The sequence below is a fragment of the Chamaea fasciata genome, unplaced genomic scaffold, assembly GCF_029207755.1.
Source record: "Chamaea fasciata isolate MVZ Bird 193981 ecotype frontalis unplaced genomic scaffold, bChaFas1.0.hap1 SCAF_4, whole genome shotgun sequence".
In the NCBI taxonomy this organism is placed as follows: Eukaryota; Metazoa; Chordata; class Aves; order Passeriformes; family Sylviidae; genus Chamaea; species Chamaea fasciata.
Genome location: NW_027094089.1, coordinates 19,206,697 through 19,222,608, shown reverse-complemented (window position 1 = coordinate 19,222,608; position 15,912 = coordinate 19,206,697). Strand labels below are relative to the sequence as shown.

At 42.6% G+C, this 15,912-nt stretch overlaps 1 protein-coding gene across 2 annotated transcripts in view; it reads right to left on the bottom strand.

Moving 5' to 3' along the window:
• Window positions 1-8,612, bottom strand: part of UNC13B (unc-13 homolog B) — a 215,302-nt gene extending 206,690 nt beyond the window's left edge. For both annotated transcript variants that reach the window (XM_066180967.1, XM_066180969.1), the window contains exon 1: window positions 8,512-8,612. In XM_066180967.1, coding sequence (XP_066037064.1) covers window positions 8,512-8,533 — 22 coding nt within the window. In that variant the 5' untranslated portion in view covers window positions 8,534-8,612. The remainder of the gene's footprint in view (window positions 1-8,511) is intronic.
• Between the last annotated feature and the right edge of the window lie 7,300 nt (window positions 8,613-15,912).

The following is a 15,912-nucleotide window of genomic DNA, read 5'->3' as shown; positions in this document are numbered from 1 at the left end:
TATCCTTCAGTACAGATTCCAGGTGATGCAGTTCCTTCACAGTTCCCTTTGCCTTATCCAAGCACGCCTGAATCCCTGGCATATAGACTGCAGCATTGTGCTGCCACAACAGCTCAGAAAAAGTGAAGGCTTTCATGGGCCAGCACACTTAGCTCCAAATCCAAAATCCTTTCAGCAGATGCCAACAAAGACAACAGCAGGTTCGTTATATGGTGCAGATTTCGTCTGAACAGAGCAGCAACCCAAAAGTGAAGGGAAAAAAGCATGCTATTTTTATTTTTAATGGTGTTTTTAAAGTTGAGTATTACTACATTGGCCTGAGCAGAGAAAATAAAAGTATGCCAATACTCAGAAATATAATTCTGCAGTTATTTTATACCTAATAATTAGGTCTCCATGGTGGGAATGTTGGAGCCTGTTTAGCAGAGCATTTAGGTTGTAAAGATTTAAGAGAGTTAAGTCACAAGAGCTTTAAGTAATAAGGTTAAAACCAGTATTCCTTAAAGGGACACGGTCAAGGCTTGAAGCCAAATTTCTTTTCAAACTCGCCTAAAACTCACTTTTAGGCTAGAGATTATTTTGAAAAAGACACCTCCTCTTATCCTTCATCAGACAAGTCATTCCAGTCCAATTTACTTTCCATTTATACACTATGTTCAACTGCAGGGAAGAGCATCAAGAAATTGAGGTCAGCATAAAACCACTGAAACACCATACCTTCCATATATTTTTTTAATGCTCTGGCTCCCCAGATGCAGGCAATACAAAAGGGAACAAAATCAGGATTTTTAATTCCTTTAACAAAGTTCTCACCCCATGCACCCTGTCCAGCAATTTTAAGATTTTTACAAATTTAAGTGTGGGCAGCAAAAGTAAATCCTGCAAACAATGCAGGCAACATTTATTCATACCTGACACTGCCCAAATTTAATTTTTTTCCATGAACTGAACTTCTCCCAGTATATTCTTCCATGTTGAATGCATGGACCCACCTCCCATACAGTTCTGTCCAAATCCCACCCCAGCTCATCTGACAAAAGGATGAACATGCACTAGAGAGCAGTATGCCAGAGGGAACATAAACAAAGTCACAACCATTAGTTGGCAGCACTCCCTTTCATTTTTAGGATGCACACACCTAGCCATCAGAGAGGAAGTATACCTGCCAGTACTGCGCTCTGATTCCTTGCCACTTTCCACAACAGCAGGACATGAATCCAGGACATAATACAGGGCTTAATAAGTTCAACCAGTATCAGTCAAAAGAATTCCATGCTGAGGACTTATCATCATCTAACCTGATCCTCCAGCCACAGCTGGTCTCTTGCACTCCACACTACACAAGAAGAGAAAGACTGCTAAGACCTGTAGGTGCTCAACACTTTGCTATTTTGAAGTGTAATTATTCAATTATTCAACATTCATAATGGGAAAAATAACTTTAAAGGACAGTAAGAAATCTGTTTTGAAAACCTGGTGAAAGAGATGTCTTAGCTGTTCACAATGCACCAAGCAAGTCACATTTGCATCTTTTCACGAAATTATCAACCAGAGATTTCTTAGTTTAACTTTTTTTTTTAATCTGGATTAGACTTGAAGCTTTATTCCCAGCTGAAATAGACATATAGATGCACATAATATATTTCAGAATGTATTTAGCTGAAGTCTGCTCATCACAGAAGACAGCATTACTCATATAAAGACAGTTAAACAGAGAAATGCTGAAGAGCTCATATGCCTGCCAGTATTTCTTCAGTTCTTTCCAAACTTGCAAACAGCATTCCAACTCAATAACTTTTAAGCAGCAGAACTTTTTTGGATCACCACTCCAGTCTTCTTCTACAAAACAATTATTTAATAGTTACCTGCAATAACTGTGACCAAATCAAATCAAATACCACATGAGCTGTCAAAAAACAATCTCTATCAATACACAAGGGACATTCCAGAGAGAGTTAATTTCATAAAGTTGGAAGTAATTACTACCAATTGACTGAGAAGAATAAATATGAATCAAAACTGTCATAATCAGATTCAGGAACCATTTATTAGGTATTTTCCAGGGGACCAAAAAGACACAAATCCTCAAGCAAGAAGGACAGCTGAATTCCACTCCACCTCAAAGAACTATGAAGCCATGTTAAAATACAAGAAATAAACTGTATTGACATAGGTCGTGTGGCCCAAGACGTAGGAATTTAAATGCAGAGAAAAGCTAGGGAGGTAAACTTAACAAAAAACCTGAACAGAGACAAAATACCAACAAGGATATTGCCCTCCCAACTCATCAGCAGATTTAACTGCTAATGGTGAAAAAGCATTAAGCATCCCATAAACATTTGTCCCATGCTCAGGAAGAAGCAAGCACCTGTGAGATCAGGTATTTTCCAGCCCATGGCAAGTGAAGATAATGTCAAATATTCAACGTGCAAGTACTAAAAATCAGAAGGTCTAGAAAACTGCAACTCGCATGTCAGTGAAGTAGTCTGTAGCCCGGTGACCTTTGTTTTAAATGAATCTAGAGAGATTAGAAAAGAGACTCCACAAAAAGCAGAGTATGACACCCAAGGTGACACTCAGAGCACACCTATAGGAGATCAGGTACCTACAGATCACTAAGCACTCCACACAAATGTCTGAAATGTCTAAGGAGTTAAAGTTCTGGAAAAATAAGATGCCTACTATTCAGCACCAACCTGGAAAGACTGATCCATACTGTACACACGTAGACTTTTTTGAGACACACAACTTACTTAGGGTAGAACAGTGTCTCAATAAAGTGTAAAACGACACAGTATGGTGGGTATCCAGTGAAACATTAACAGATAGCCACTTGAGAGGCTGGCCCTGATCAGTGGTATTTCCTGTTCCAAATGCCTGCCATATTTTACTCCTCAACTGGTCATTTGCCATTTACACAAAACCAGGACACAGAAGCCAGTCAAAAGGCAAATAATAAAAGCAGAATTATGCACAGCAGCCTAGTCAGGTATAAAGAGGACCTAAGAGAAGAGAAAATCCATCTGAAATCCTGCTAAATGCAAAGAGAGCTGATCCAAATGCCCAGGATATACCTACGGAATCGGAATCTGTATCATGGAAAGCATCTGCCAAATTTTACAGGTGATAGTATACAAGCAAAACATCACTTTAGCAAAGCTCTTGGCAAACATGGTTAAAGCAGGCACAGATAAGCACACACCAACAATACGTGTAAAGCAGATTTTAGTTCTCTATTTAACAATGATGAGATCAACACAATATTAAATGCAATTTTCACTACTACACAAACTTTAGCAATAAGGTCAGAAAATAAAGGCGGCAAAGAAAAGCAAATTCAAGTGCTAAAGAGAAACCTTTTAAGCTCCTGACTCCAGAAATCATTCTATCAAACAAGAGGCAAGACCAGCAAGCTGCTTACATACACTTCCACACCAAGAAAATGCCAGGTATTAACCAGTTACCTCTAACGTAAGAAAAAGGCAGACTTAGTGAAAACCCTACACACTTTCAAAGCAGCCCCAATTTTGTTTGTAAGACTACACAGGGAATTATCAGAATGAAAAAGCAACAGAGAAAGAGTTATTAGACACATCCCTCCAGTTCAAGATCTCTTGGAAGAGCAGCAAGAAGAAGCATTTACTGAGTGATTAAAGTATTTTTCAAAACACCCAGTAAAATCTGACCACAAGGCACAGAAAAATATGCGGGAAGGAATTTCAAAGGAAATTTATAGGAAGATGATTTGCCATCAGACATACACATTTCACATGCTTTCAAGTACTTGAAACAACGTCCTGGATTTTAAAAAGCAGTTTAATTTGCCTGGACTTTCAATGCTGCTGTGTAAGCTGCCACTAGATATTGGACCGTTAGAGTTTGAAATTAGGTTCTTTCAGCATTTAGATTAAATGCAGAACTTTATTGCATATTAAAAGAGTATGCTAAAAACAACTTTAACAAATGAGGTCTGGCAGATCCCAGACTGAAAGAGCCAGCTCAGAGCACACCATGAGAGCAAGAAGGAAGCACAAGGAACTATTCAAATTCAGGAAGCATCTCTGTATCTTTCCTTCATCCCACTGAGAAATATAGGGAGGTTTCAAGTAGTTCATAGTTCCCTAAATACCTAAAAAGAGTAGATTCCACACTGGTTGTTGAAACTTGCAGAAACAATGCCCAAAGCTGAGTAAGGATTTTAAACAGGAAATCAAATGATCACCCGTGCATCAAAAGCCAAACATGGTTTGCAGATTTCACCGAACAACAGAAAAAGCTAGAAATCTTAGAAGTTCTCTGCAATTACAGCTTTATAAACCTCAAACTTAACTCTCAACACAAAAATGCACTTTTAGTAGAGAACACTTCTATCTTAGTCTTATTACCCAAATTTCTAATGCACTTCATTTTGTTCCAACACTACCTACACTAGCAGCTTCCTGGCTAAGGACAACTAGAGAAATGGCGTTCGCAATAGTCGAACAGCAAATTCTAAATGAATCATTATGTTATTTTAATACCCTATTGTTATAACCTTGCGTTTCTGCTATGACTTTTAATATCCAATTCTCTTCTTCATCATTTTAATCTACAAAAAGATGGGTAGGGGTTTTTTTTTCGGTTCTACAACCATTTTAGAATACTGTCACAACAGAAAGCTGGAGGTACTGCATTCAGTCTTAAACGGAATACTGAGGTAAGTTGAGGCCATTACATCAAGGTGGGGGAAAATCCTTTAAAGAGACATTCCTGACACTTGTAGGTATAGGTATTTTTAAGTACTCCATAAGATTGAACATGTTTTCATTTCTGTTATCATTAACATCCATTTCCATTTTCTTTCTTTCACCTGGATGTCAACACAGTTCAATTCAGTCCTGGAACTCAAATTTTGCTGGCAGTACAGGGATGGACTGTTAGGTTCTCTGCATAGTATTCCGACACTCCAGCTGTTTTGGCAAAAATGTCACAAGCACTTCTAATTCTTCAGAGCAGCCACAAGATAAACATTAGGCAAACAAAAACATATCATTCCTAACCTCCAGACAGCGACATTTCACACAGCAGCCAACTTGGAATTCTAGACCTCACCCAAGTCATTCTCCCACGTAACTGGCAGCCAAATCTCACACAGATACTGTGTATCAGGCCTCAAGATAAAACCACATTACTCAAAAGCACTATACCCTCATGGGACTAAGTCAGGCACAATGCACAGGGATGAGGGAAGAATCTCACTGCCAACATCTTTGGCATTGTAATCATCAGGTGGACCAGGTAGGTCAAGCAGTTTGGAAAACAGTGACGGTAAAGACACAGCTTAAGCTGCTATGAAGCAGAGAGGAGAAAAACTAGGAGTGAACCATCAGTCTTGAGATAGCAAGGGCTTGGGACGAAGTAGGATGCAATAAAAGTGAGCAAGTGAAAAGGCATGAAGTATATGTCAGGACAATGACAAACAGAGGCAGTAACCGGGTGATCCAGCTTCAGCAAGGTCCCTTTCGCCATGACCTCTGCAAGCTGTGCTAAGACAGCAGTTATTCCCATCTCCAAGTCAGGAAACAGGAAAGATCAGGAAAAGAAATTTTATCTAGTTGAGATGTCAGGTAAAATCAATAGTTACAAGAAAAAGCCAAGAAAGTTAACAATGCAAGACTGATGTGAAAAACTAGACTGCTTCCATGGGATTAGTTTTATTTAATATGTGCTATTTTCACAAATACAACACTAAATGCAAACTAATAAAGCAAACTATGCCAAGAGAAGATTATCAGACATAATCCAGACACAGCTGCTCTGAACAGGAGTGTATGCAACCTCTCTTGCACTTAAGCAGTGGAATCAAAATACAAAGAAGTCTCCTAAAAGCCTCAATCATGTAATATTCAAGATTTCTTTTCTCCTTGACTTCACTTACACTTACTGCATATTTTCATGCTTCAAAAGAGTCCCCTAATTTGCTCCTACAACAGCCTGTTACCACTGGCTTATTTCACATGTCCCCTGAACAGCTGCAGACAAGCCCAGGTTCACAATTCCTCTGAGCTTAGATTTTCTGTCAGGTGCTTCCTATTTCTATGGCAGATATAGCTCAATGATTCTCAAAAAAACCTAAAACAAAACAAACAAAATACACCAAAGAAACAAACAAAAAAGTCATTTAACAAAACAATGACAAATAAAAACAAACAACAAATCAAAACAAATAAACAAGGGGGAGGGGGAAGAAAAAATACACATACAAAATTATTTGTTCTCCAAGAAGGTAAAAGAAATGTAGCACTCAACACGACATCAAGAAGCCATGTGTAGTAGCTGGTTTTTCAGGAACAAAGGCAGCACTCAGACATGTTTGGTCACAACCACTGAGCACTGTTTTAGATTAGCAATTCATTAAAATACTATTAATGTGCATAATTCAAGGGGGGTGTAAAATGAATCAATAAATTAAAACACTATCCTTCTGACTGTCAGGCTTCTCGTGACACTGACACTTACGGCTTTTTCCACATTTTCCTTTATCTGTAAAACTGCAATGGAGATGCTATTAATAGTGTACCAATCACCTACGTTTATTCCATGGGGGTTTCTGTTGTCTTTCTTTGTTAGTCTCAGCTCTACACCATCCAACCCCACACTACTATGTAGTCTTACATGTGCACCAGTTTGAATAGAAAAAAACCCCAGCTTTTTCAACTTTCTTACTAACAGCTCAACAAGATTGGTTCATTTCAGTGAAATGGTAAAAGAATCAAGAAAAGTGCCATTTATTGGGCTTTTTTAAAAAGGTGACAATTAATAAGGCTGTGTCCTCCTTGCCCTGGTTCTTTTATCTCAGCTCCTAGTATGTTTTGTTTTTCAGACTGCTCTACCTCAACATACTTCCACTTAGTGTTAGATGGTTGCTACTTGTGATCTCATCAGCTCATCCTTTCAGTCATGCCTATTTTAGCAAACATGTTTCTTGGCGTTTAGTAAATTGACTACATTCTGCAACCTTATAATAAAGTTGCTCAGTATCATCTATTTAAATGAATGCTGGTGTCTTCTACTATCTTCACACAGCAGATGGAAATGGAAGATACAATTTTCACAGTAATTCTTCACACATAAGTCACCAGCCACCTCAAGTTTCTTCTTTAACTCTTCACACAACCAAAGAATAAATCAAACACAAGAGTGCATCACTCCAGGCTCCTGAAATGCTTTTGTCCCAAAAACTCTACAGATCAAGAATAAACACCTTGCAAAGAGAAAACACTTTTGGCAACCCAATCATTCAGTTCATGTTCTTTCACTATTCCTTGTGAACGGTGTGTAAATACATTTTTAAGAAAATCAGCTTCAAGTGGCATCAAACCCCATATTTCTTTAAAGGACACTCTGAAAACATTTTGAGGATGAACCACCAAAAATAATTTAAAAACACCTGTAACACATTATAAGCATCCTTTGGCTTATAAGACTCAGCTTCAATGAAGTGATTTTGGCAAAACCCTCAAAATGGACTAGACAAGCCTGCGCTTCACAGTTTGCACATAAGTGTACGAAAAGCATTTTTAGGTAAACTTAGCACCTGTGCACCTCTCCTAAGCCCATAAACACATGTGTTTAATAAAAGGGCTGAAACTTAGTTCAGAAACACTACCCAAAAACAGGGCTCTCCCCAAAACAATGCATCTCGAGATGCTCTGCTGGGCATCTTACACCATCACCGACACAAGGATTTTGACACAAAAGGGTGACGAACAGCTGGGTAAAGAGCTGTTATCAATAAACCCGTGTGTGTGAAAGAAGAGCTGAACTGCCAGCAGTGCCAGTTTTTTTATCATTCCTGGCAAAGGAGCTGAGAACATTAAAACTACACTTTTAAGCCGCAGGGCACGGCTGCGCTCGGGGACGCCCTGTGACCACGACGTTCAGTGCAGGGAGACACGTCCCTGTGGCGTGAGCCCCGGCAGATGGTTTCCCCCAGGGATTTATCATTATTTTTCAGCACAAAGCAGTAAGAAATGGGAAACCGGAGACAACACTATAATCCACTGCACAGAGAAAGTGCCGGCTTCCCGCAACCTGTTCAGCAAGCGGACGAGGCTCGATAGCAGGATGAGGAGGTAATTAGGAATGTATGTGAAATAACAATGCACGCTCCAAGGCGAGTATACGGAGTGACAGCAGCCTGCTTCCTGCCCGCGCCGTTCACTGGGCGATTCAACTCGTGTCCTAGCCAACTCCCAAAGTCAGCCACGGCTCCTCACGGCTCCCGGGGCTCCGGACTTTCCTGGCCGGGACCGCCGCTCCGGGACCCGCACCTGCTCCCTCGCCATGCGGCACCTCCCGCCCAGGGGTGCAGGTGGCGGCCCGGGCCGCGGCCGCCCGCGGCTCAGCCGGGAGCCACCGGCACGCCCGTCCCCGCTCCAGGGAGGCTGAAACCCACTTCACCCAGGACAAAGCCAAACCCTGCCCAGGCGTGTCCCCCAGCTCCGCCGCCGCCGCCGCCGCCCCGCTCACCTCGCACGCAGAGCAGCGACATGGCGGCCCCGGCAGCCGCCCCCGGCTCTCCTCATGCCGCCCCGCGGACACCGGGCGGCGGCGGCGCCTCAGCCGGGGCGGGGCCGTCCCGCCGGGGCAGGGCCGAGTGACGACGGACGCGTCAGTGGGAGCCCGCGGCCGGGAGGGCTGTGCTCGGGCGCGGGGCTTTCCTGCTTAGCCTGTCTTCTTTTCAGGCTTTTGTTTCACGCCCGAAAGATGAGGGAACTCGATGGAGGAGGAACGCCCTGTATGTGTCTTCTCTGGAGTGTTTCACACCTGTCCTGTGCTCCGACAGGTTCTGATGTGCTAGCGTAAGAATTATGGACTGTGTTGAGAGGGACCCTTAGAGATCATCGAGTCCGGCTCAACCCAAAAATCCCACCATGTGCCTGGGAGCATTGTTCAAACGTATTGAACTCTGTCAGGCTGGTGCTGTGACCACTTCCCTGGGGAGCCTGTTCCAGTGTCCAACCACCCTCTGGATGAAGAACTTTATCCCAAAATCCAACCGAAACCTCCTCTGACCCAATTTCAGGCCATTTCCTCAGATCCTGTCACTGGTTACCGGAGAGATCAGTGCCTGCCCTTCTGCCTTCCCTCCTGAGGAAGACATAAACTGCTATGAAGTCTCCGCTCAGTCCTCCTCCAGCATAAACAAGTCAAGTGACCTCAGCCACTCCTCATACGGCTTCCCTTCAAGGCCCTTCCCCAGCTCCACTGCTGATCAAGGAGCTCAACTGGTGATGAAGAATGTCGACTCATGCACAGCAACAGCCATCTGTATCCCCCCAGGTGGAAAAAGCCATAAGACAATACTGGTCTTACGCGAAAACAGGACAAGCAGACAAGTGATTACTTGTGTCCTAAAGTTCTCCTCAGTACCCTTCCAGCTACAATGGCCAGCCAGCTCCGAGGGTTTCCGGAACCTGATATGTTTGTGTTGGTAATACCCAGTCCATCTCTCTGCTTATCTAGTCTATCTCAGACTACTCCAAAGTTTGCATCCTCATCTTCTGATTGAGCAACTCACAGGTCAGCTGCCTGTTGCAGAAAGAATCTCCTAAGGTGGTTTCCCTTGAGCCCAGTTTTTCTCTGTCTGCCTTTAATGCTTTTAGTACTGCTTCATCCCAAACTATAAATAGCCATAACACTGCAGAATGTGCTTCTAGTTCCAAACAGAAGATGCAGCAAATAATTTTTGAAATTGAAACTCAATAGCAAAATGTCATGTAATGTGATTGCTATTCTGTTAATATTTAGAACAACTCCAAAGTCTGCACAGAGTGCAAAGGACAAGACTCCTAGTTGGGTGTTCCAAAGACCAACGAACTTTCCCAAGGTTCACACCTAGACAAGAGAGATTTAATTTCTGCACAGCAGATTTTTCTGCCTTTATGTTTGCTGCCCAGAAGTGCATCAGTGAAGGGAATGTGTCAAAAACATATCTATCTCTGAGATACCAAGAAGAACAACTTGTAAGGATAAACCATTATATTCCTGCAAAAAATCAACCAGAATGTGTGCTAAGGGTGTTACCAAAGGCAGACTCGAGGGACTGGGAACACTTCCACTTAGAAGTGTGAATGGCAACTGTCAGTGCAGGGAGCTGCAAGTGCCAGCACTGAGGCAACCAGGGAAGAAATCTCTTCTTGACCCTGAAGTGGCTTCAGTGCTGCTGAAATGCTGCTAGACTTCTCAAAAGCTCTGCTTTGCTCCTCTATGTGTTCATCTCATGTAGCAGCAGCAGCAGACTGTAAGAGCTCCAGCACACCAAACTCTGCATTTTGGCAGTACATCATCCAAGCCTGCCCCACCTGTGAGCTGAGCACCCCTCTGACTTTCCAGTTAACTTGAAGGGAGGTTAGTGTTTCTCTCTGTAAAGTCCATTATTCTTTATCTCCCATGTGTCTCAGGGTAGAGTGCCAGATCCCTGACCTTCTCAGATCTCTATTGCCCCTTTGCATTTCTTCAGAGCCTCAGAGCTTTTCATCAGCTAAAGCTGTGCTCAGGGGTCCCTGAGCTGTCCTGATGCCTTTCCTTTCCTGTCTTCTTTGCAGCTTTGTTGCAAACAAAATCCTTTGAACTGTGCATAAGCTAATTTCTGCCACAACCACACAATCTCACAGTGACTACTCTCCTCCCTTTACTGGGCCCCATTGCTCTGCCTGTCCTAATTTAAAAATTAAAACATTCAAGGCCATAATTGTCACAGACTGCGTCACATGGCACCTGGTACAGCAAGTTCCTATCTTGCCCACAGCTTGTAAATGCTACCAGAATAGGGAAATTATCTCATAAAGGGCAGATGATGACATATACATTTAAAAATTGTAGTAATGTGTTACTAGCAAGCATGGCAATTAAGTAAGTGTCCTGTAGCAAGGATGAGATCTCTTACCACCAACAGTAACAGTGAACGCTGGGATTATCACAGATGTTATGATTTCCCTGCAGTTCTGAGGTGTAATTAGACACAAGTGTTTTACCAGACTTTGTCTAATCAAAAGAAATGATTTGTACTTGTGTGTCTGTCCATCCCTCCTCTCCTTTTCATCTCAGGTAGGCTGGAAGAAAGATGAAGTCATTGCTGCAAAACTTTTTCGAGGTAGAGTTACCTTCTTCTAAATTGTTCTTGCTCTTTGAAATCAACTTCCTTATATTTTCTCAGCTGAAGTGACACTCCCCAATGGATCTTGCTCTGTCATTGTTTCTAGTTCTTTCTCTGGACAATGTTGTCATAAATACAAAAGATAGCTTAGTGATAGAAAAGCTGCAGTAGAAAGAAGGGGGGACAAACCCAGGTTCTGTGCTGTTCTCAAGCTATTGAACATGACCGATTTTTCCAAGTTTGTTTCTAAAAATCCACAAAAGGGAATTCCAGGTTCACAAATACTTAACTAGAAGCAAAGCCCGAAAACCTGTTGCAGAAGACCAGATCTAAATTGTGCAGCTGGCAGTGTGTTCTGGTAGTGCAGGCAGCACACTCCATCAGCAGCGTACTTTTTTTATGGGAGAGTTCTGCTGAATTAAGGGGGAAAAACACAGTGCAGCGAGCATACTACAGTAGCTTCCATACACACTGAGGTTATCTCCCTTCCTGAACAACAAAAGGTATTCTGCAAACTAAAAACAGAGGCATTACTGTCAGCTGCAAAGTCCCACCTGATTTTTTTGCTTCCTGTAGAGCAAAAGTTAATTTTCTCTGGCTATTTAGACCCCAGCCATTGGTCTCAGTTCACCTGCTGTTGAATAGGAAAGTAATAAATGGGTGATACTCCGGCCACTGCAGCTTGCCAGCTGTTTTATACCTGCCTATGTGCTGTAGTTTCCGTGTTCAGAGAGCAATACTATAGTTATGTTTCAAGTCTACATAAACTGTATTTTCTTATTCTCTTTTTGCTCTGCATTTTTTGAGTTTTGTATTTATTGCTAGAGAGTGGGTCAAGCTGAAAGTTTTAGTGTGTAGCAAACCCACATGGGCTTTATTTTAAATGAAAGGGTTTAGATCTGTTAAACCATTTTTACTGTTATGCAACTGACCAAAAAAAAATCATCTCAGACCTGGTTTTTGGGGCTAAGCTCTAAAGATAAGGAAAAAAAAAAAAAGCTTTTAATTTACCCTATGACATTTGGCAGGAATTCAGTGCTGAATATGGACTTGGCAGTTGATTGATATCCTGATATTGGGAGGCAGCCCTCAGGTTTATTTGGCTGTAAAATAACAGGCTACTAAAATGGCTTTCACTAGTATTTGTGATCAATTTCTTTATTAATAAAATGTAGTATTTGCACAACCACTAGGAGACAACATGATCTCTTTCATAACCCTGTGTGATGTTTTACCTGTGTGCAGTACACATTTGAATAACATCTTGAAATGCACCATTCTCTGGAATGGATTGCAGCCTATAGTCAGTGCACTAGCTAAAAAACACCACAGACATGCACTGAAATGTACAGGGAAGCAGCCTGCCAGCCTCTCAATTATGCATGAACTAGAATGTTGCTTTTAACACTCAAAAATGTTAAAAAAAAAAATTTAAAGGCTGGGGAATGGATATGACTTCTGCACCTGTATGACAGCAAGGTGGGCAGGACAGCAGCCCCCACCAAGCAAGCAGCCAAACCTTGTGCTCCAGCCTGAAACATCCTCTTTCCAGTGTCCCACTCTTGTTCTTTTCTAAAGATTGATGACATTGGAAGTGACTGTGGTCTGGCAATTTGAGACATTAATCAGTGGCTTAATTTTAATTGCCTCTTGAAGCAGAGCCCCTGCAACTGTCTTGTCCAACCCACCACTGAAGTCCCTGTACTGACTCCTTTCAGCATGCTCAGGAACTCTCCGCAGCTGTTTAGCTTTTCTCTCTGCACAGCATGACCACTTGGGTAGGCTTCAGTTTCTGTGCCTTAATTCTCCATCCACAAAATGCAGGTGGTGATAATTCTTTAAGGAAGGAGGTATCAAAAGGTGTCCTGATTATAAATACATTGGGGATGATGAGATGCATGGACACTGTCACGGCATAACCATTTAAAACAACACAAAGAGGTCTGCTGGCTTTTAGATTACAAATGCATGTTCAAAACGCTGGAGAGCCAAGAGGGATCCTTTCATCTCAGGGAAAAACCCTCTGCATGAGAGCAGTGTAGTGTTTTGAAAGCAAAACAAATGAGAGGCTTCAAGTTAGATATACAATTTAATAGGGAGAAAGGAAAAAAAAAGTAAAATAAAATAGATGCAATAATACAGAAGACCACTAACAGAGTCAGAATACAACCTGAGCAGGGTGATGGAAGCAGTCCAGATGAAGTGGTCTTCCTGAAGCAGTGATCTCGTAGAAAGGTTTGGTAGCTCTGGTCCTCTGGGAATCCTGTGGGTAAGGACTGCTGGTACTGTTTCAAAGCCCAGATTATATCCAGCTGAGAATGCTTGGTTCCTCCCCCTGGGCGGAGCATCTCACAATGGGATGATGAGTCATGCAGGGGGTCCTTGATGGCCCATTAAACAGAGATAGCTCCCAGAGGAGGTTATCTATGAGTCATGGGCAAGGCATTTGATGGGCCATTAACAGAAGATAACGGGAGGGGGTCTGGGAAAACCCTGCCCCACCTGGATTCAACAGTTCATGAAGATGGTGATAGAATACTTTGTGCACATCCTATACTACAACCCAGGACAAGCAGCTTCCATGGAAACTGATCTTTCAATTACAGCTGTTCTGCAGAAAAGTCTTTCAACTGCTCATGGCAGAGTTGACAGAATGAACCCATTTCTCATACAATTATCCCAAGCATCCCAAACATGGTGCTTCTTGCTCGTGTTGAGGCAGTTTGTCATTGAGCAGCACACTTGGATTATACTGCAGACTATACTCAGAGCTACATGCATGTGGTGTGGGTCTTTGTCTGTCCAAGCAGTGAGCAGCAAAGCCAGCAACATAGGGTCTGTGTGAAGTAGAGACCCCAAAAGGGATAATTCCCTGGGGTATAACAAAGCATGCTAGGACTGATGCTGTTTGCCAGTGATCCCTCACCTAGCCAGCATGCACATTGGCACTATTGCTGCTTTCCCAAAAGCAGGTATCACAAAATCATGTAATCAATTAGGTTGGAAAAGACCTCTGAGGTCATCAAGTCCAGTCTATAGCCTAACATCACCTTGTCAACCAGACCATGGCACGAAGGGCTATGTCCAGTTTTTCCTTAAACACCTCCAAGGATGGTGACTCCACCACCTCCCTAGGGAGCCCATTCCAGTGTTTAATCTCCTTTTCTGTGAAGAAATTCTTCCAATGTCCAACCTAAACCTCTCCTCAAAGAGTTTGAAACTATGTCCTCTCATCCTGTCCTTGTTTGTAAGGAGAAGAGACTGCCCCCCACCTGGCTACACCCTCCTTTCAGGTTGCTTTCAGAGCAACATCACTCTTATCAGAGCAATAAGATCCCACTGAGCCTCCTTTCCTCTAGGCTAAATACCCCAACTCCCTCACCCACTCCTCCTCAGACTCCAGACCCTTTCCCAGCTCCAGCTGGACTCACTCCAGTACCTCAATGTTCCTCCTGAATTGAGGGGCCCAGAACTGGACACAGGACAGGTGTTGTGGTCTCACCACTGCCAAATGCAGAGGCACAATCACTTCCCTGATCTTGGTGGGCACACTATTTCTGTCCTAGCTTATCCACGAGCTGAAGGATTCTCAAGTGCCCTGAAAGCCTCTGCATTAGGCTGAAAAGATCATTCTGATCAGCAGAAATACAGTACTTTGTGCAATATTTATTATTGGCTGCATTTAGCTTAACTGTCCCCTCCTCACAAGATACCTGCTGTCTGGCCATCTTATAAGTGATACAGAACACAGGACTGAGGAGACCCCTGGGATCATAACCCCTGTTCTTACAGTCACACTGCCCCTTTTCCCCAGCTCTGTCTCCTTTACAAACAGCTTGGCTATTTGCTATGACACTTTACAGGAACTATTCCAAGATGTCTAGAGATCCCTGTTTCTGACTGTATTACTTTTGTTTTGCACTTTTTTAGTTTGAGTTAGCACTTCTCAAGGGTAAGTGGCATGTATTGTGCATGTCTAGTGACATCAGGAAAAAAACCAGTATTGTCTGGTCTTGGTGCCACAGATCAGCTATACAGATCTGTGGAGTCCTGTGAGATAGTCACCTTCTGATTCTACAGGAACAAGTGACACCCTTTCTGCTGTTCCATGCTCCTCTTTGACTGGATTCCTGTCTAAATTGAGCCATGGCTTCCCTCTTAAAAGAGAGTCAATAAATATTTTATTTTACGTGAATCATAATTTCCCTTTCCAAGAGGAGCCACTTGTAACTTGGCAAGGTGCAAAACCCCCTTAGCCCACCTAGGCTTGTTTCCTGCCTTACAGCTGTTTCTTCAGTTATTGTTCTGTTCACATTAGCAGATATTTGAGCAGTGCAGAAGGTTATTCTTCAACAGAGAAGCCATGGGGAGTAGCTTTTTTCTTGCTTTTGTAGTTTTTATTCTTTGAAGATGAACATTTGTCAGACATAAAAGAGGAGCTATTTGTACACGTTTAAATTGTTAGCAAACACAGAAGTAATGGACTCTGATGAAGAAGCACCTTTGTGAGACCACAAGGGGTTCTTCTGCCTGCTTGACTGGCCTGCCATACCAACACCACAGTCAAAAGCCACTGAGTCAGTCAACCTCTAGGAAAGAGTATCACAGGCATGGAAGTTACCCCTCAGGAATACTGGATATCTTTCACTTTGCTGTGGGGCAGCTGACACAGTTTGTCCTCTCTGACATGATTTTTTGTCATAATGTACCTGCTACCTGAGAGCAGCAGGGGCAGAAGAGGGGTTTCTGAATTAAAACGAAAAATGCCTTGG